General features: G+C 43.4%; 1 protein-coding gene across 3 annotated transcripts in view; it reads right to left on the bottom strand.

Moving 5' to 3' along the window:
* atrnl1b (attractin-like 1b) overlaps window positions 1–12,166 on the bottom strand; it is a 68,375-nt gene that overhangs the window by 18,008 nt on the left and 38,201 nt on the right. For all 3 annotated transcript variants that reach the window (XM_086017211.1, XM_086017209.1, XM_086017208.1), the window contains 4 exons: window positions 10,262–10,486; window positions 9,500–9,637; window positions 7,232–7,325; window positions 1,876–1,928 (listed from right to left, as the gene is read on the bottom strand). In XM_086017211.1, the coding sequence (XP_085873337.1) occupies window positions 1,876–1,928; window positions 7,232–7,325; window positions 9,500–9,637; window positions 10,262–10,486 (510 nt within the window). The remainder of the gene's footprint in view (window positions 1–1,875; window positions 1,929–7,231; window positions 7,326–9,499; window positions 9,638–10,261; window positions 10,487–12,166) is intronic.

The raw sequence follows: 12,166 nt of genomic DNA, 5'->3' as shown, positions 1-12,166 counted from the left end.
AATTCTCCTTCGGCTTCTCTGCAGCTTTTGCTTCTCGGTCTGACTTTCGTCGCACTACTTTCAGCCACTGTTCGTGCAATCATCTATATGGAAATCAGTCCAGCAGTACCACTGGGATAGGGTGACTGTGGCAATAAAAAATGAATGCATTCAATTACATTGAAGTATTTTTTTTTCATTTATTTTTAACCACTGCTGTTCCTTTATGACGACATTTTCGGTCCAATTTACACCAGCCCACAAGTTCAGTGTTCAGAAAAAGACACGTGACGTGCATTTTTAGATTTAAGCGTGTAAAAGATAAATGCTTCAACGGAGTGACAGTTTGCATTTGAGTACCGCCTTCGCTCCAGCCACGAGGAGCATTCCCAATGTGTTCAGTCCGTAACAGAGAGCTCAAGAGCAAGCGTTGGTGATGCGGAGAGGTTAAAACAAGCTCAGGGCCTGAACTTCCTGTCTTCTCATTGAGCTTGGTGTCACGCGATGGCATTTCAAAAGGGGACAAAAGCTTGGCCGAAGCTCCGTTGTCTCGAGTATGACATAGGGGAAAATATATTCATATATGATGCACTCTGAAGGGCAGTGGCTCAAGCGCAAAGATACAAGTCAACACCAGTGACTCCATACATTCAACTATGCAGCTATCGGGGTGCAGGGCACACTCCTCGAAGTCAACATCACTTTTCGTCTCTAGATCACACGTGTCAAACTCGAAGCCTGCAGGACAGATCTGTCCATTTGCATCATTTTGTGTGGCCGGTGAGAGTTTTCTACTGTTTGCTCCTTGATCTGATTGCCGCATTTGATTCAGTAGACCACAGTATTCTGTTGCCTCATTTGCAGCACCAGGTGGGCATTAGTGGTAGCGGTCTAGAGTGCTTTAGATCCTACGTGGCATGGTATTCCACAGGGTTCAATATTGGGGCCCCTGCTGTTTTCATTGGATTTGCCACTCCTATGTTCCCGCTTAAGAAAGCATGGTACAATACAATACAATTTTATTTATGTAGCGCATTTCATAACAGCTAGAGCTGTAACAAAGCACTTTACAAACAATACGATAAATAGAAAAAAAAAAACAATAAATGGCTGTGATACATTAAATTGGACAGTGATTTTTAAATTGGACTAGCAAATTGTTTGAGTTATTAAATCCACTTTTTTTTTTAAATATTAGGCAGCTGGCTAAAGTAAAGCCTCTCCTTTCACAACAGCACAAAGAAACAGTAATCCATTTTGGAGTCAGCAAGACCTCCCTCAAGTGTCTCGAGTTGCTCCAAAATACTGCTGCTTGCCTTCAAACTGGTGCTCATAAGAGGGAGCACATAACTCCAATTATGTCCTCCCTTCACGGACTCCCTGTTCAATTAACAGTTCATTTTAAGATTCTTTCATTTATTTTTAAATCTATAAATGATCTCGCGCCACCTTATGAGACAATCAAAGTAGATTTTAGGCATACCGTTACACCCCTATAACGATTATGTGGTTTCACTGTTATACGTCAGCTCTGAGGTCATAACAACAACGTGGCCAATGATGATGAAGCAAGTATGACAACTCTGATCTAAATTAGTAAAGAAGAAGGTGGGTGACTGAGTGTGCTCAAAGCCCTGTGGAGAAGTCCTCCTCCTCCTCCTCCTCCGTCCCCTTCATTAGCTCAGATCGCTCACTCCTCATGATGCGCTTGACATTTTCACGACAAGTCATTCTGTCAGCGAACAAGCACGGCGGGTGGCAAAGCGCTAAGACGGCCCATCTGCCGCCGAGCGCCGGGCTTGAAGTAACGAGGCTGGCAAGAGCCGAGACAGTGCGGCCAGGAATAATCAAGTACTGTATGTATTGCGTGTGTAAGTGCGGTGGAAATGTACTCACAATAACAGGTTCCCCTGAGTGGATTGCCAAGGTAACGGTTTTCTGAGTCACACCTGCAGAGAGGGAAAAAGAACAGGGAGCCAGATGAGTGTACAACACTTACGTAGACTCTGCTGCATCATTTCGCAATTTCATCAAAATCAGCCCGGTGACATGAAAACTTAACATATGGTCCGATCAGAGTTGAAGCTTCGAACATCAATGCAGTAAAATCCAATTAAACCCTTGCAGTGGAAAACTTATGTAAATCGTAAATATAATCCTACAATGTCAACATCGTGTGCCAACTCCAGGTGAATTATTCATATTAAAATGCACAATATGTAAATGATCATATTTTGGAGATGAAGCACAAGTGAGCAAGCCGCCAAAGGCTACACAAACCTTGTTTTGTATCATTTTTAATAACTCATATGTTGGCATTTGATAATCAGAACCTGGGGGAGAACATCTTTGCAGGGCTCTAAGCAAACTGGCTCTCATCTGCCATTTTGGATTCGTCTCAAAAAGAAGTTAAGCGGCAGGGGAGATATCGCTAGATGGGTGTCAGCATGCATCCAAACAAAGCAGTAAAAAAATAAAAACTTAGTCTAAACTGAAGAGATACTCAAAGAAGTCCCAGTCGAGGACATTGGCCAAACGGCACACTCCAGCAAATAAATTGCACTCCTTGTGCTGAAACAAAAATATCTATAAATGTACTTCTGCTGCATTCCGTTTATCAGTGCATTCTCAAACTAGGCTTTAAATTCAAGTTACCCTCGAAACACAATGAGGCAATAATAAGCCTGCAATTAACATATGGCCTGTGTGAAATGACTGTAAACTGAGGGCCAATTAATCTATGAGCGCCACTAATGAGGGTCCTAACTCAGGGGGCTAAAAATGGGGTGTGAGCGGGGGGGAAAAAAAAAAAAAAAAAAAAAAAAAGGTGCTGGATGGGCAATTACTCGGTTGTGTTCGCCTCTGAGCCATTGTTGTTATTTGACAGACGTTCTGGTTTTCAAGCCCGCGGCGTCTGTAGCATCTCGCAAAAAAACAGACGCACACACACACACACCATCTGAACGGCAAAGATGGAAAGTGGCATGACTAAACGCCGCCCAGCGCGGCGCAAACACTCGGAATGTGAGTGAGACGATGACAGCAGTACTTGCGAGGTTTGATTTGCTATCAGAGAGAGAATGTCAGATCATTTTAATCACGCTATGACTCACCGGCATCTATCAGCCTTTTTTGGGATACAGTTGCACTGCAGTTTAGCAAGTGAATTGAAGAAAAAAAGTTCATGTATGGTAACAACTGACAAAAACAAAGAACATTTTTGCTATAAACTATAGATACTTTTCATTTGTTTTATAATCTAAGACACAGTTTCAGTCTGTTTATTAGGTTTTTTTTATTGCGGTAAGCAAAGTTTTTTGGTTTTTTTTCCCTTCCCATTTTTATTTATGTTGTTAGTTTTCGTTAACTACAATAACCTTGCTCTATACGCATCGCTTGGTTGCAGGTGTATCGTGGAGATGTGCATCACATCATGATCAGCCTCATTGATGGAGATGCACAGCCCTAATGCATAGCCTCAATTATGAGCCGGAACATATGGCAGGGTTCATTGGGATGCGGTGTTCTTTACCTGTTTCCCTCCCCTCTGCATCGCTCCTTCCTTCCCTGGAAGCTTTTATGCATTTAATGGTCCAGGGTACAGTCTGAAGTCATGGCCGTAACATTGCTGCACTTTAACCTGGTAGATGGGTTATTATTATGTAGCATACACGTACGCTACAATGCGGTAAAAGAGACCATTTAAGCTTGTGAATATCCATTATGGCGATGCATTTGTGTCACGGTTGTTGTATTTTATGCGTTGTTAGGACGATAACGCACAATCAAAGGGTCATAGAGGAGATTGCGCGCAGGAGGGCAGGCCACTGAGCTGAAAAGGTGACTCGGTTATTACACTGAAGGTGGCAGTTATGAACCATTAAGGGCAACTTCTGTTTTATGCGTCTCTTGTATTTCGATAAAGCATATTAAAAAAATAAGACGAATATTGGCTGCAACTGAGCAGAAACCCATTCGCAACAAGTCTACTGTGTGTCATGAAATAGTAACTGGTTAGGAGTTTCTTCAAGGAGTGCCCAGCAATTATTGGAGGCACACGTTTGAGTTTCACATCATAAATACAAGTAGCTTTTAATTTGTTGTGCGCCCAGTCCAGACGATCGGACGAGCACCATTTTCCCCCTGGTAGCTTTTAGCGGCAGAATGACAAATAGATTTTAACGGATGCACGCTGTGGAAACCTATGCTTTCAGAGTATTAAGTGACATGATCAAGTATCACTTTGACATCATTTCTAAGCAGCAAATCTAAAAGGTCAAGCAAGCGTCAGTGAGTGGATCGGAGTGATCTCCGCTGCCTGGCTGTTTAACGGACAAGGACAGGCCAGAGTGCTCTTTTATGCCTGTACAAAAGGACGAGAGACAAACGCTGCCACAAGCTTTTCGACCCTCACGCGGCATCACTCCTGAGGCGTTTCAGCGCGCTCGCATTTGTAGAACAGACAAACACTCCTCCATGCAGTCCAAGGCGAAGTGTATCATGCAACTCCTCCCTGCTGTATCTTAATTTAATCTCCGCCTGCATGAATGCACACACGCGCCACAACTGCGGTCCGTCGTCGTTACGCTGTATCTTAATTTAATCAACGCGTGCTTGGACCTGTGTGCTTGCGCGCACAGGTCCAAGCTGAACCTTTGCACCGCAAGAAAACAGAAGAAACGAGAATTTAAATGAAAAAGGGCAACTTGGTTTATTAAAATAAACGTTAATAAATGAATGGTTCTTTACTACTATTTTTGTCTGGGGGCAGAGTAGTCAGAATTATAGTTTACACCATAAATATACCTACTATGATCGAAAAACACTTCTGACTCATCTTACATTACCCGTAAAAATAAACAATTTACAGATGAATACGCTCCGTAACGTCTGCTAAGAACGCAGGCTAAACTTAACCCTTCCCCGACATTGAAAGCTCTTTAATATGTACCCAACAGACTTCCTTGACACTAATTTCAAATGTCCTATTCGCCAGGGATTTGGTGTCATCTTGTGTCATTTTAAGGCATTACAGAAAAAATGAGATGTCAAAATGAATCGATTAATCGACAGGTATTCGATTATCAAATTAATCGACAACTGAGTAATCATTAAGAGCCATTGTCTGTCGTCCTTCACGAAAGCCGACTGATTATCTTTATATTTAATCAAAAATAAGAAAGCAGTCCTGACTAAAACACACATTCGCAAGTGCAAAATATTTACCTCAACGCTCCTTTTTGTACTCATCACAGCACGGGGCGGCATCTATTGTTTACCAAAACAATTCCATCCTGTGCTAATGTACCCTCACTTCATTACGACGTCCATTATGCCGAGGCCCTAATGGCATCCGCGGCCGCGGTGCATGCATGTGTGAACGCACATGTGCAAAAAACGCAGCGCCATTTTGCAGAGGTCTTTTGTTTCAGGGCTACCGCTGAAGAGGAGCTGACAAGGGCGGTTGGAGCGGCGGACGGACGGGGGGGGGGACTGATTACAGGTAATGAGATACCGGGAATTACATCACCAAGCAGCACAGGAGCGCAATTGTTAATCAATATACCAATTTGATTACACTAGAAACAGGTAATTACTTGAGCGCGCTAATGTTTGAAGGTGAAAATGTATTTTGATTTTCAAGATTAGATACCTTAACATCACTTTGCAATGAAATAACACTGCAAGATCATAAGGACGTTAATCAGATCAGTCAGAGATGGGACTGCGAGTTAGAAAAAAAAAAAAAAAAAAATGCATCCGTGCGTTCAATGTTCCTGGCTTCATTTTAATTTGATAATCAGTAATGGGCACCAGGAAGCGTCCCAAATCTGGTACGAGGGCAGATCCCTCCACTAAATGGCATGTGATTGGCCTGCTGGTGTCTGGTCTGCTTTAATGTTCCAGTCAGTCATTTATAGTAACTGTTAGCGACCTGCTACTCCAGTGTCGCTACATTGTACTTAAACTAGAAGCTTCTTTCTTATATCTGAATCCATAGTTGATTTAAGAGGACATTCTACAAAAAATAAATTAAAAAAAAAAAAAGATTCATGATTAGTCGACTTCCGAGCTTGGAACGTCGACGGCTAATCAGTAAAACCCAAAAAATGAATCAAATTCAGTTCAGCAAGATGTTCGCTCCCCAACACTTTTAAAAGCCCCGAATCAGCATTTTTGCCATTTTTCCCCAAAACAGCCATTTTAGGCAGAATTTATCACAATGTATGAATTTGCATGAGCAGTGACCAGCTTCCGTTGCTCTAACTGCATTAAAAACCCCTTGGCGTCCATTTTGCTTACAACTGGGAAAGCGGGCAGCTAAGTGGGGATGGTCCTCCTACAACGGGGTGGGGAATTGATCCTGTCAGCAGTAATCATGCTGGATGTGCACTTTCGGACCAACACCACACAACAGTTTTCGCTCTTCCAGCACTAAGGTAAAAGAACGAGAATCCAACTTTTAAGGGTCGTGTTGGGAGGGGCGGCTGATCTCTTAAGGTCAGACAATCACCGCTTATGACTGAGCCATAAAAAAAAAAAAAAAAGTCATGATGAGCCACAATTAGATGCAAATGTACCTCAGAGGTTATACTTCCAATACGAGTGGTGCTCTCGTAGCTTTCAACTTTGATTACGCAATTAGGAGGAAAAAGGTGAGTGAAAGTCAGCGGGGCCTTAATGTGATCCAAATCCCATTAATTTCCCCCTAATGTGTATATGCTTATCTGTAGTGTCCTTCTGACTTCTCCTTGACAGTAATAATGACTCACTGAATTGTTGGCCGACAGTTACACAGATACAAACGCACAGATTGTTTGAAAGTTGGCGTTAAAAACCTGAACTCATTTGCGCTGCCCCCTATTTATTATTCGTTTTTTTTTTTTTTTGTCGCTCGATTAATCACTCCGTCTGATTTCATTACAAGGAAAACCCAAAGACAGATTTGCAAATTGCCAACTTTCATCCAGAGAAATACATGAAAAATGTCATAATTAATAAGCAGGGATGAGCATTTCCTTGACGTGTAAAATTTGCTTAGGGAACGCGCGTGGTAGAATTTGTCGGAATGTTCTCCCGTTTCCACATAGCTCAACTGTGGAGTTCGTATTTGATCTCACGCTTTCATTGTGCTTCGGAAGGCTGAATGATGTTCAGGGCAGCCATTGGAAGAGCTGAGCTGAGCCATTTTTGTGTTGTTAAGCGTATGTGTGCGTGCGTGCGTGTGTGTGTGCGTGCGCGCACTACTCACAGCTGGCACTGGTCCCCTTTGATGCCCTTGGTGGTGCAGAAGCACTTGCCAGTTAGCACCTGGCACATACTCGCATGGCCGTTGCACTTACAGGCTGGATGGGGACAGATGGTGGGAATATGGAAAAGCGTCGATGAGAGACAGACATCAACAACAACAAAAAGGTGGTGTTTTTCTTTCTGTATTAAACCACTGCAAAGGCAAATAGAGAGGGTCTTCCCATTCAAACCCCCCTTAGAGGACTACCGTTGACATATGAGATGAGGCTGTCCTGAGGGGGCAATCGAGTCTATACATTTCCCACAAGGCTTCTAAAGTCTATAGTGTCCTATCGCTACCAGCCTTCAAGTCAATGTATTGACGTTTAACAGAGAAAAGTAGGGTCACATACTGGATTTTTCTTTTTTCATGAATTAAAATACATTACAGCACAATTAGAATTGCGCAACCTCCGCCAGTGTTGATCCAGAGTGGCTCTAATGGGGAAGTTGGAATAGTCACAGCAACGCTTAAAGACCCATGTTGAAATCTTGAGCGCCGTATTGGGACGCCCAAAAAAAAAAAAGTTAAAAAAAATATCATCATATAGCAGAGAACGTATCATGAAACTATGTGTTGGCGGCTGGTCAAAGGTGCGTGTGTGTTGACTGTAAAAACAGCCGCGTTGTTGAACGTGTGAAAGACGAGTCGATGGCTGCTTGAGTGCCGCGGCGTCCTTTCAGGTTTCGCGGCTGGGGAGCCCATTACGCGTGCTTCGCTACGCTTTAAAACATGAAGGCGGTGTATTACGCTGGGGGTCAGTGGGCACAGTGTCTCTCCGCGCTGAAAACAAATCTTTGCCCACTGCCCCTCCCGGAGATGGCACGTGTGATTATTTCAGGCGACAAAGCGCTGCTTTGAGGCTCGTAAACAACAATCCATGCGTCCCACTCAACAATGGCTTTGGCTAATTGCTATTAATTGCAACCTCATTTCAAACCTTGATTGAGGTGGGGATCCACGACATTTTTGGATAATGACCTAGAGAACGTGGCATATAATGGGGCTTGATTTGGTTCCTCCACGGGCTGTGATAGGAGAGGAATATTTCATTCATTGATGAGCACCTGTGTAGCTTTACAGGTTGCAGCCTCATTTGCCTATGCATGAACAGATGTTATCTACTCCCAGCTGTGTGCGCCCGTGTTATTTCTTATAAATTCCAAGCAACATCCAGTTCCTCAGCAATGCTTTTTCAATGATGAATGCACACAATAAAAAAAAACAAAAAAAACAAGGAGAGAGGCATGCCTGCAAATTAATCAATTATGTACGTTGTCAACTTGCAAAATATAAACACCGCACCTCAAATTGACTAGAATACAGATGGTAGCACGAGGAAGCAGGAATTACCTTTACTATGATAGATCACCATGTGTCGCGGTTAATGTTTTGAACCACAGCACACACCGCCCGGCAGAGCAAGCGCGGCATCTGTAAAGCTGATGTTTAGCTACATTTTGGTTCATGAAGAATGATGTCCAGATGTCTGCATTCTGAGGTTGTGGTGAGGGGGGGGGGGGGGGGGGGACTCAAAAAGAAAGTAACTTGCGACGCACACGTCTAGCATCTGTAAAGTTGACATTCATGGTGGAGTTCAATAATAGAAACAATGTTGCTATGTGAGCAAAACCTGCTTAGCATGTCAATAATGACCCCAAAAGGCCAAAGAACTCATTTATTCCCATTTGTGGTCTTAAAATACACCCATCCCTTTTATTAAATGCCTGGTAGGCAAAACAACATATGAGGAAATACTCTCATGAGTCATTCAATTATCTAACTGTGTGCATCCATCCACTCAAGATAAGCATGTTTCTATTTCTTTTGTTGTTGTTGCAGAAATGCAAGCAAAAGCTCCAGAAGGAGAACGTTTGACCTTCCCTCTCACATCGCCGCTTGCTAAAATGTCAGCCAAACACAGTGATCCTTGATATTTGCTTGTCTTTTGATGAAAATTGTGTTTCAACTCTCAATGACTGAAAGAAAACAGCCTCTGCTTGTTTGGAACATTTAGCCTGAAGCCATATGCATTTAGAGTGCCAAGATAAACGGTGCATCCATCTAAGTCATGCCCAATAGTGCCATCTGTTGGATAAGAGATGAAATGACTGGACCTGAATGGTGCAGATGCTTTTAGGTAAAGACCAGATCGGACAAACTATATTGCCGACGCTGATTCGTCCAATTCATGTAACATTGACAGCGAGAGTTTTAACAGGGACTCACCTTGGCATTTGCCGCCGTTGGTGGGGTCGCCGTGGTAACCGGCCATGCAGGTCTGACAGTGAAGACCCGTGGTCAGGTTGCGGCACTGCTCGCACACGCTGCCGTTGACGCACGTGCTGTGGCCGTTACACTGGCACGCTGTGTGTGTGCGAGGCGGGGCACAATCAGGAGTCGGAGGTCATTTCAAATCATGATTCATTTCGTCACTCATTGTGGCATGAACTATATTTGTATATACTATATACTATATAATGACATTTGTAGACATTTTTTCAGTCTCTAGTGTAATTTTTTTAATTTCAACAGTTAGACTTGCATTGTATAGCACTTTTGGAAAAAAAATAAATTAATAAATAGGCTTTCCTAATAAGTACATTTTAATATTTTGATCGACTTTAATATTTATGATACAACATTTTTCCTAAGTTCACTTTCTAAACAAACACACAAGTTTGGCTTGTCCCATCATGACACATTCCTCCAATATATCACTGCTTTTAGAAGATTTTTTTTTCAAACACTAAGTTCCAAAATATGCTGCAAGGATTTGTCAAGATGCTCCTGACGTTCTCACATTACAACTTGCAGTGAGTTTCTTATCAGGTTCGTTTACATGACGAGCTAAGCATATGGTTGCCCGAGTCCGCAGGGAGGGATCCCTTCCCCGCGTGTGCCGGAACAAGACACCCGATTAAAGAGCAGCTTTTTAAACACGAGACGCGACAGTCAATACGTAACCCGAACAGGAAGTGGCTTTCTCACCGGGGCAATGAATGAAGGACCACTCGTAGCCTTTTTCTTTGGGGCAGACGCCCGGCTCCAGGCTCATGTCGTGGGACTGGCCCTGCTTGGTCGGCCTCTTCATGGGCCCCCTGTACGAACCCTCCGTGCACAGGCCCTTGCCCGTGCTGCTGGGGTCGCCGCACCAGCCGCACTCGGGCTGCTCCAGGCACTGGCCGCACGTCCGCAGACCTGAGCAGTTCTGGGCTGAAGGACGACAAACAAAGGAGGGAAGGGAGACTTTGAAGGTGAAACTGAAGACCCGCTGCGGCTGCCCTTTCTGGACTCCATTCTAAAATTATTAGTGAGGTCCGGCCTTGCGTTTGCGGGCATTCTGCACGTTTCATTTCCACGGTCACCTTGACTCTAACATCTGCATTGTGAACCCGGTCGTGCAATGACAGCGCGAGAGGATTTCATTCCGTAGGATTTCTCAGCCTTCGACAGATTAAGGTGCTTTAAAGTGCTTTACGCGAGGGCATTAACGCGCTATCTGTTAAGCTGCCAGAACAACAGATGTGAGAGCAGATACAAGGATAAGTCTTTTGGTTTTAAAGAGTCGACATGGACAATGAAGGAAAAAAAAAAAAAAAGGCACAGAATGAGGTTTGAAGGCAAAGTAGAACCCTCAACCCTGAGCTACAAAAAGGGCTTCGATCCACTCGCAGAGCCAACTTTGGCCGCCGCTAAATTGCCGGACAAGCCGCGGCGTTGCCACTTTGGCCGCCAGACGAAGCACTCCTGGGCAGAAAATGTCACCGCCATCTTAAAGAGACAAACGCAGAGTGCTTTTTTTTTTCCTTCTTCTTTTATGTCAAACAAATCTCCAGCTTGTCTGCTAATGGATGTGTAGCCATGACAACACGGCGGCAATCAGCCCAAAGTAGGGCCATTTAATTGTGTTGTGACGGGCGGGGTGGAAGGCTTTAAGTGGCAGACGCTGCAGCAACGAGGCGGTCTAAGCGCAACGGATGAGGAGGTTCTTGGGGTCTTTTCTTGCCACACTTAAAAAAAAAAAAAAAAGCAGGCTAGAATCAATAGGACACAAAAACATACACAACTTCAACATGGATTTTGACAGATAAATCGATTCCAGCAAGCAACTAAATCCCATGCTTGGAAGCTGCTCCATAAATTGGGTGGCAAGTTTGACAAGCCTGTAAAAATGAATTTTTATGGCCCAGATGTCCAATTATGGAAACAACACGGCTTTTAAATGCATACAAAACCCAAATCTCTGAGCATAACCCAAGAGAAATGTGATGTTGCGGTCATACGTGAACTGGTGCTGGAAGGAGTCATGAGCTTGCGCAACATCTCTGTTTGAGGGTGCTTTTACTCTTTTTTTGGGGGGTCATTTTCTTTCATTTTTCATAATCCCTGCTGAATCTGATGAGATTCAATGCAAAAGCTGCCCGCAAAAATTCTACCTTTAACAAACATTATAATGCTCACTTTTGACTGACCCTCTCAGAAAACAGAGTTTGTGGGTTGACTAAGTTAAAACATTTCGCCACAGGAAAAGTCCTAAATACCCTCTAGGGTTCAACTGCCACCATTCTTAACACATTTATCAACTATACAGACAATGTTTTTCGTGGAGTGGAACCTCAGTTTATGTATGGCTTACTTTTCGTGTGACTGATTGACAGTTTCCTTAAAAAAAAAAAAAAAATTGAAGTGTGACTCCGCCATTCTTTTCCTGGTATCGATGTGCGTTTATCCGAAGCATTTGAGAATTTGTGTGTATAGAGTTCATCGGATGGCAAGTCGTATTCCACAATGCAAGCTTTTATTGACAACTCAAAGCACAAAAACCCTCCCGGTCTGCGCTGCAACATTTGCAATTCAATCAGACCTTCAAAATAAAAGCATGCCGTATAACAC

The sequence above is a fragment of the Filicampus tigris genome, chromosome 19 (assembly GCF_054856515.1).
Source record: "Filicampus tigris isolate MCC_2025a chromosome 19, RoL_Ftig_1.0, whole genome shotgun sequence".
Lineage (NCBI taxonomy): Eukaryota > Metazoa > Chordata > Actinopteri > Syngnathiformes > Syngnathidae > Filicampus > Filicampus tigris.
This window is presented reverse-complemented; position numbering and strand designations above follow the sequence as displayed.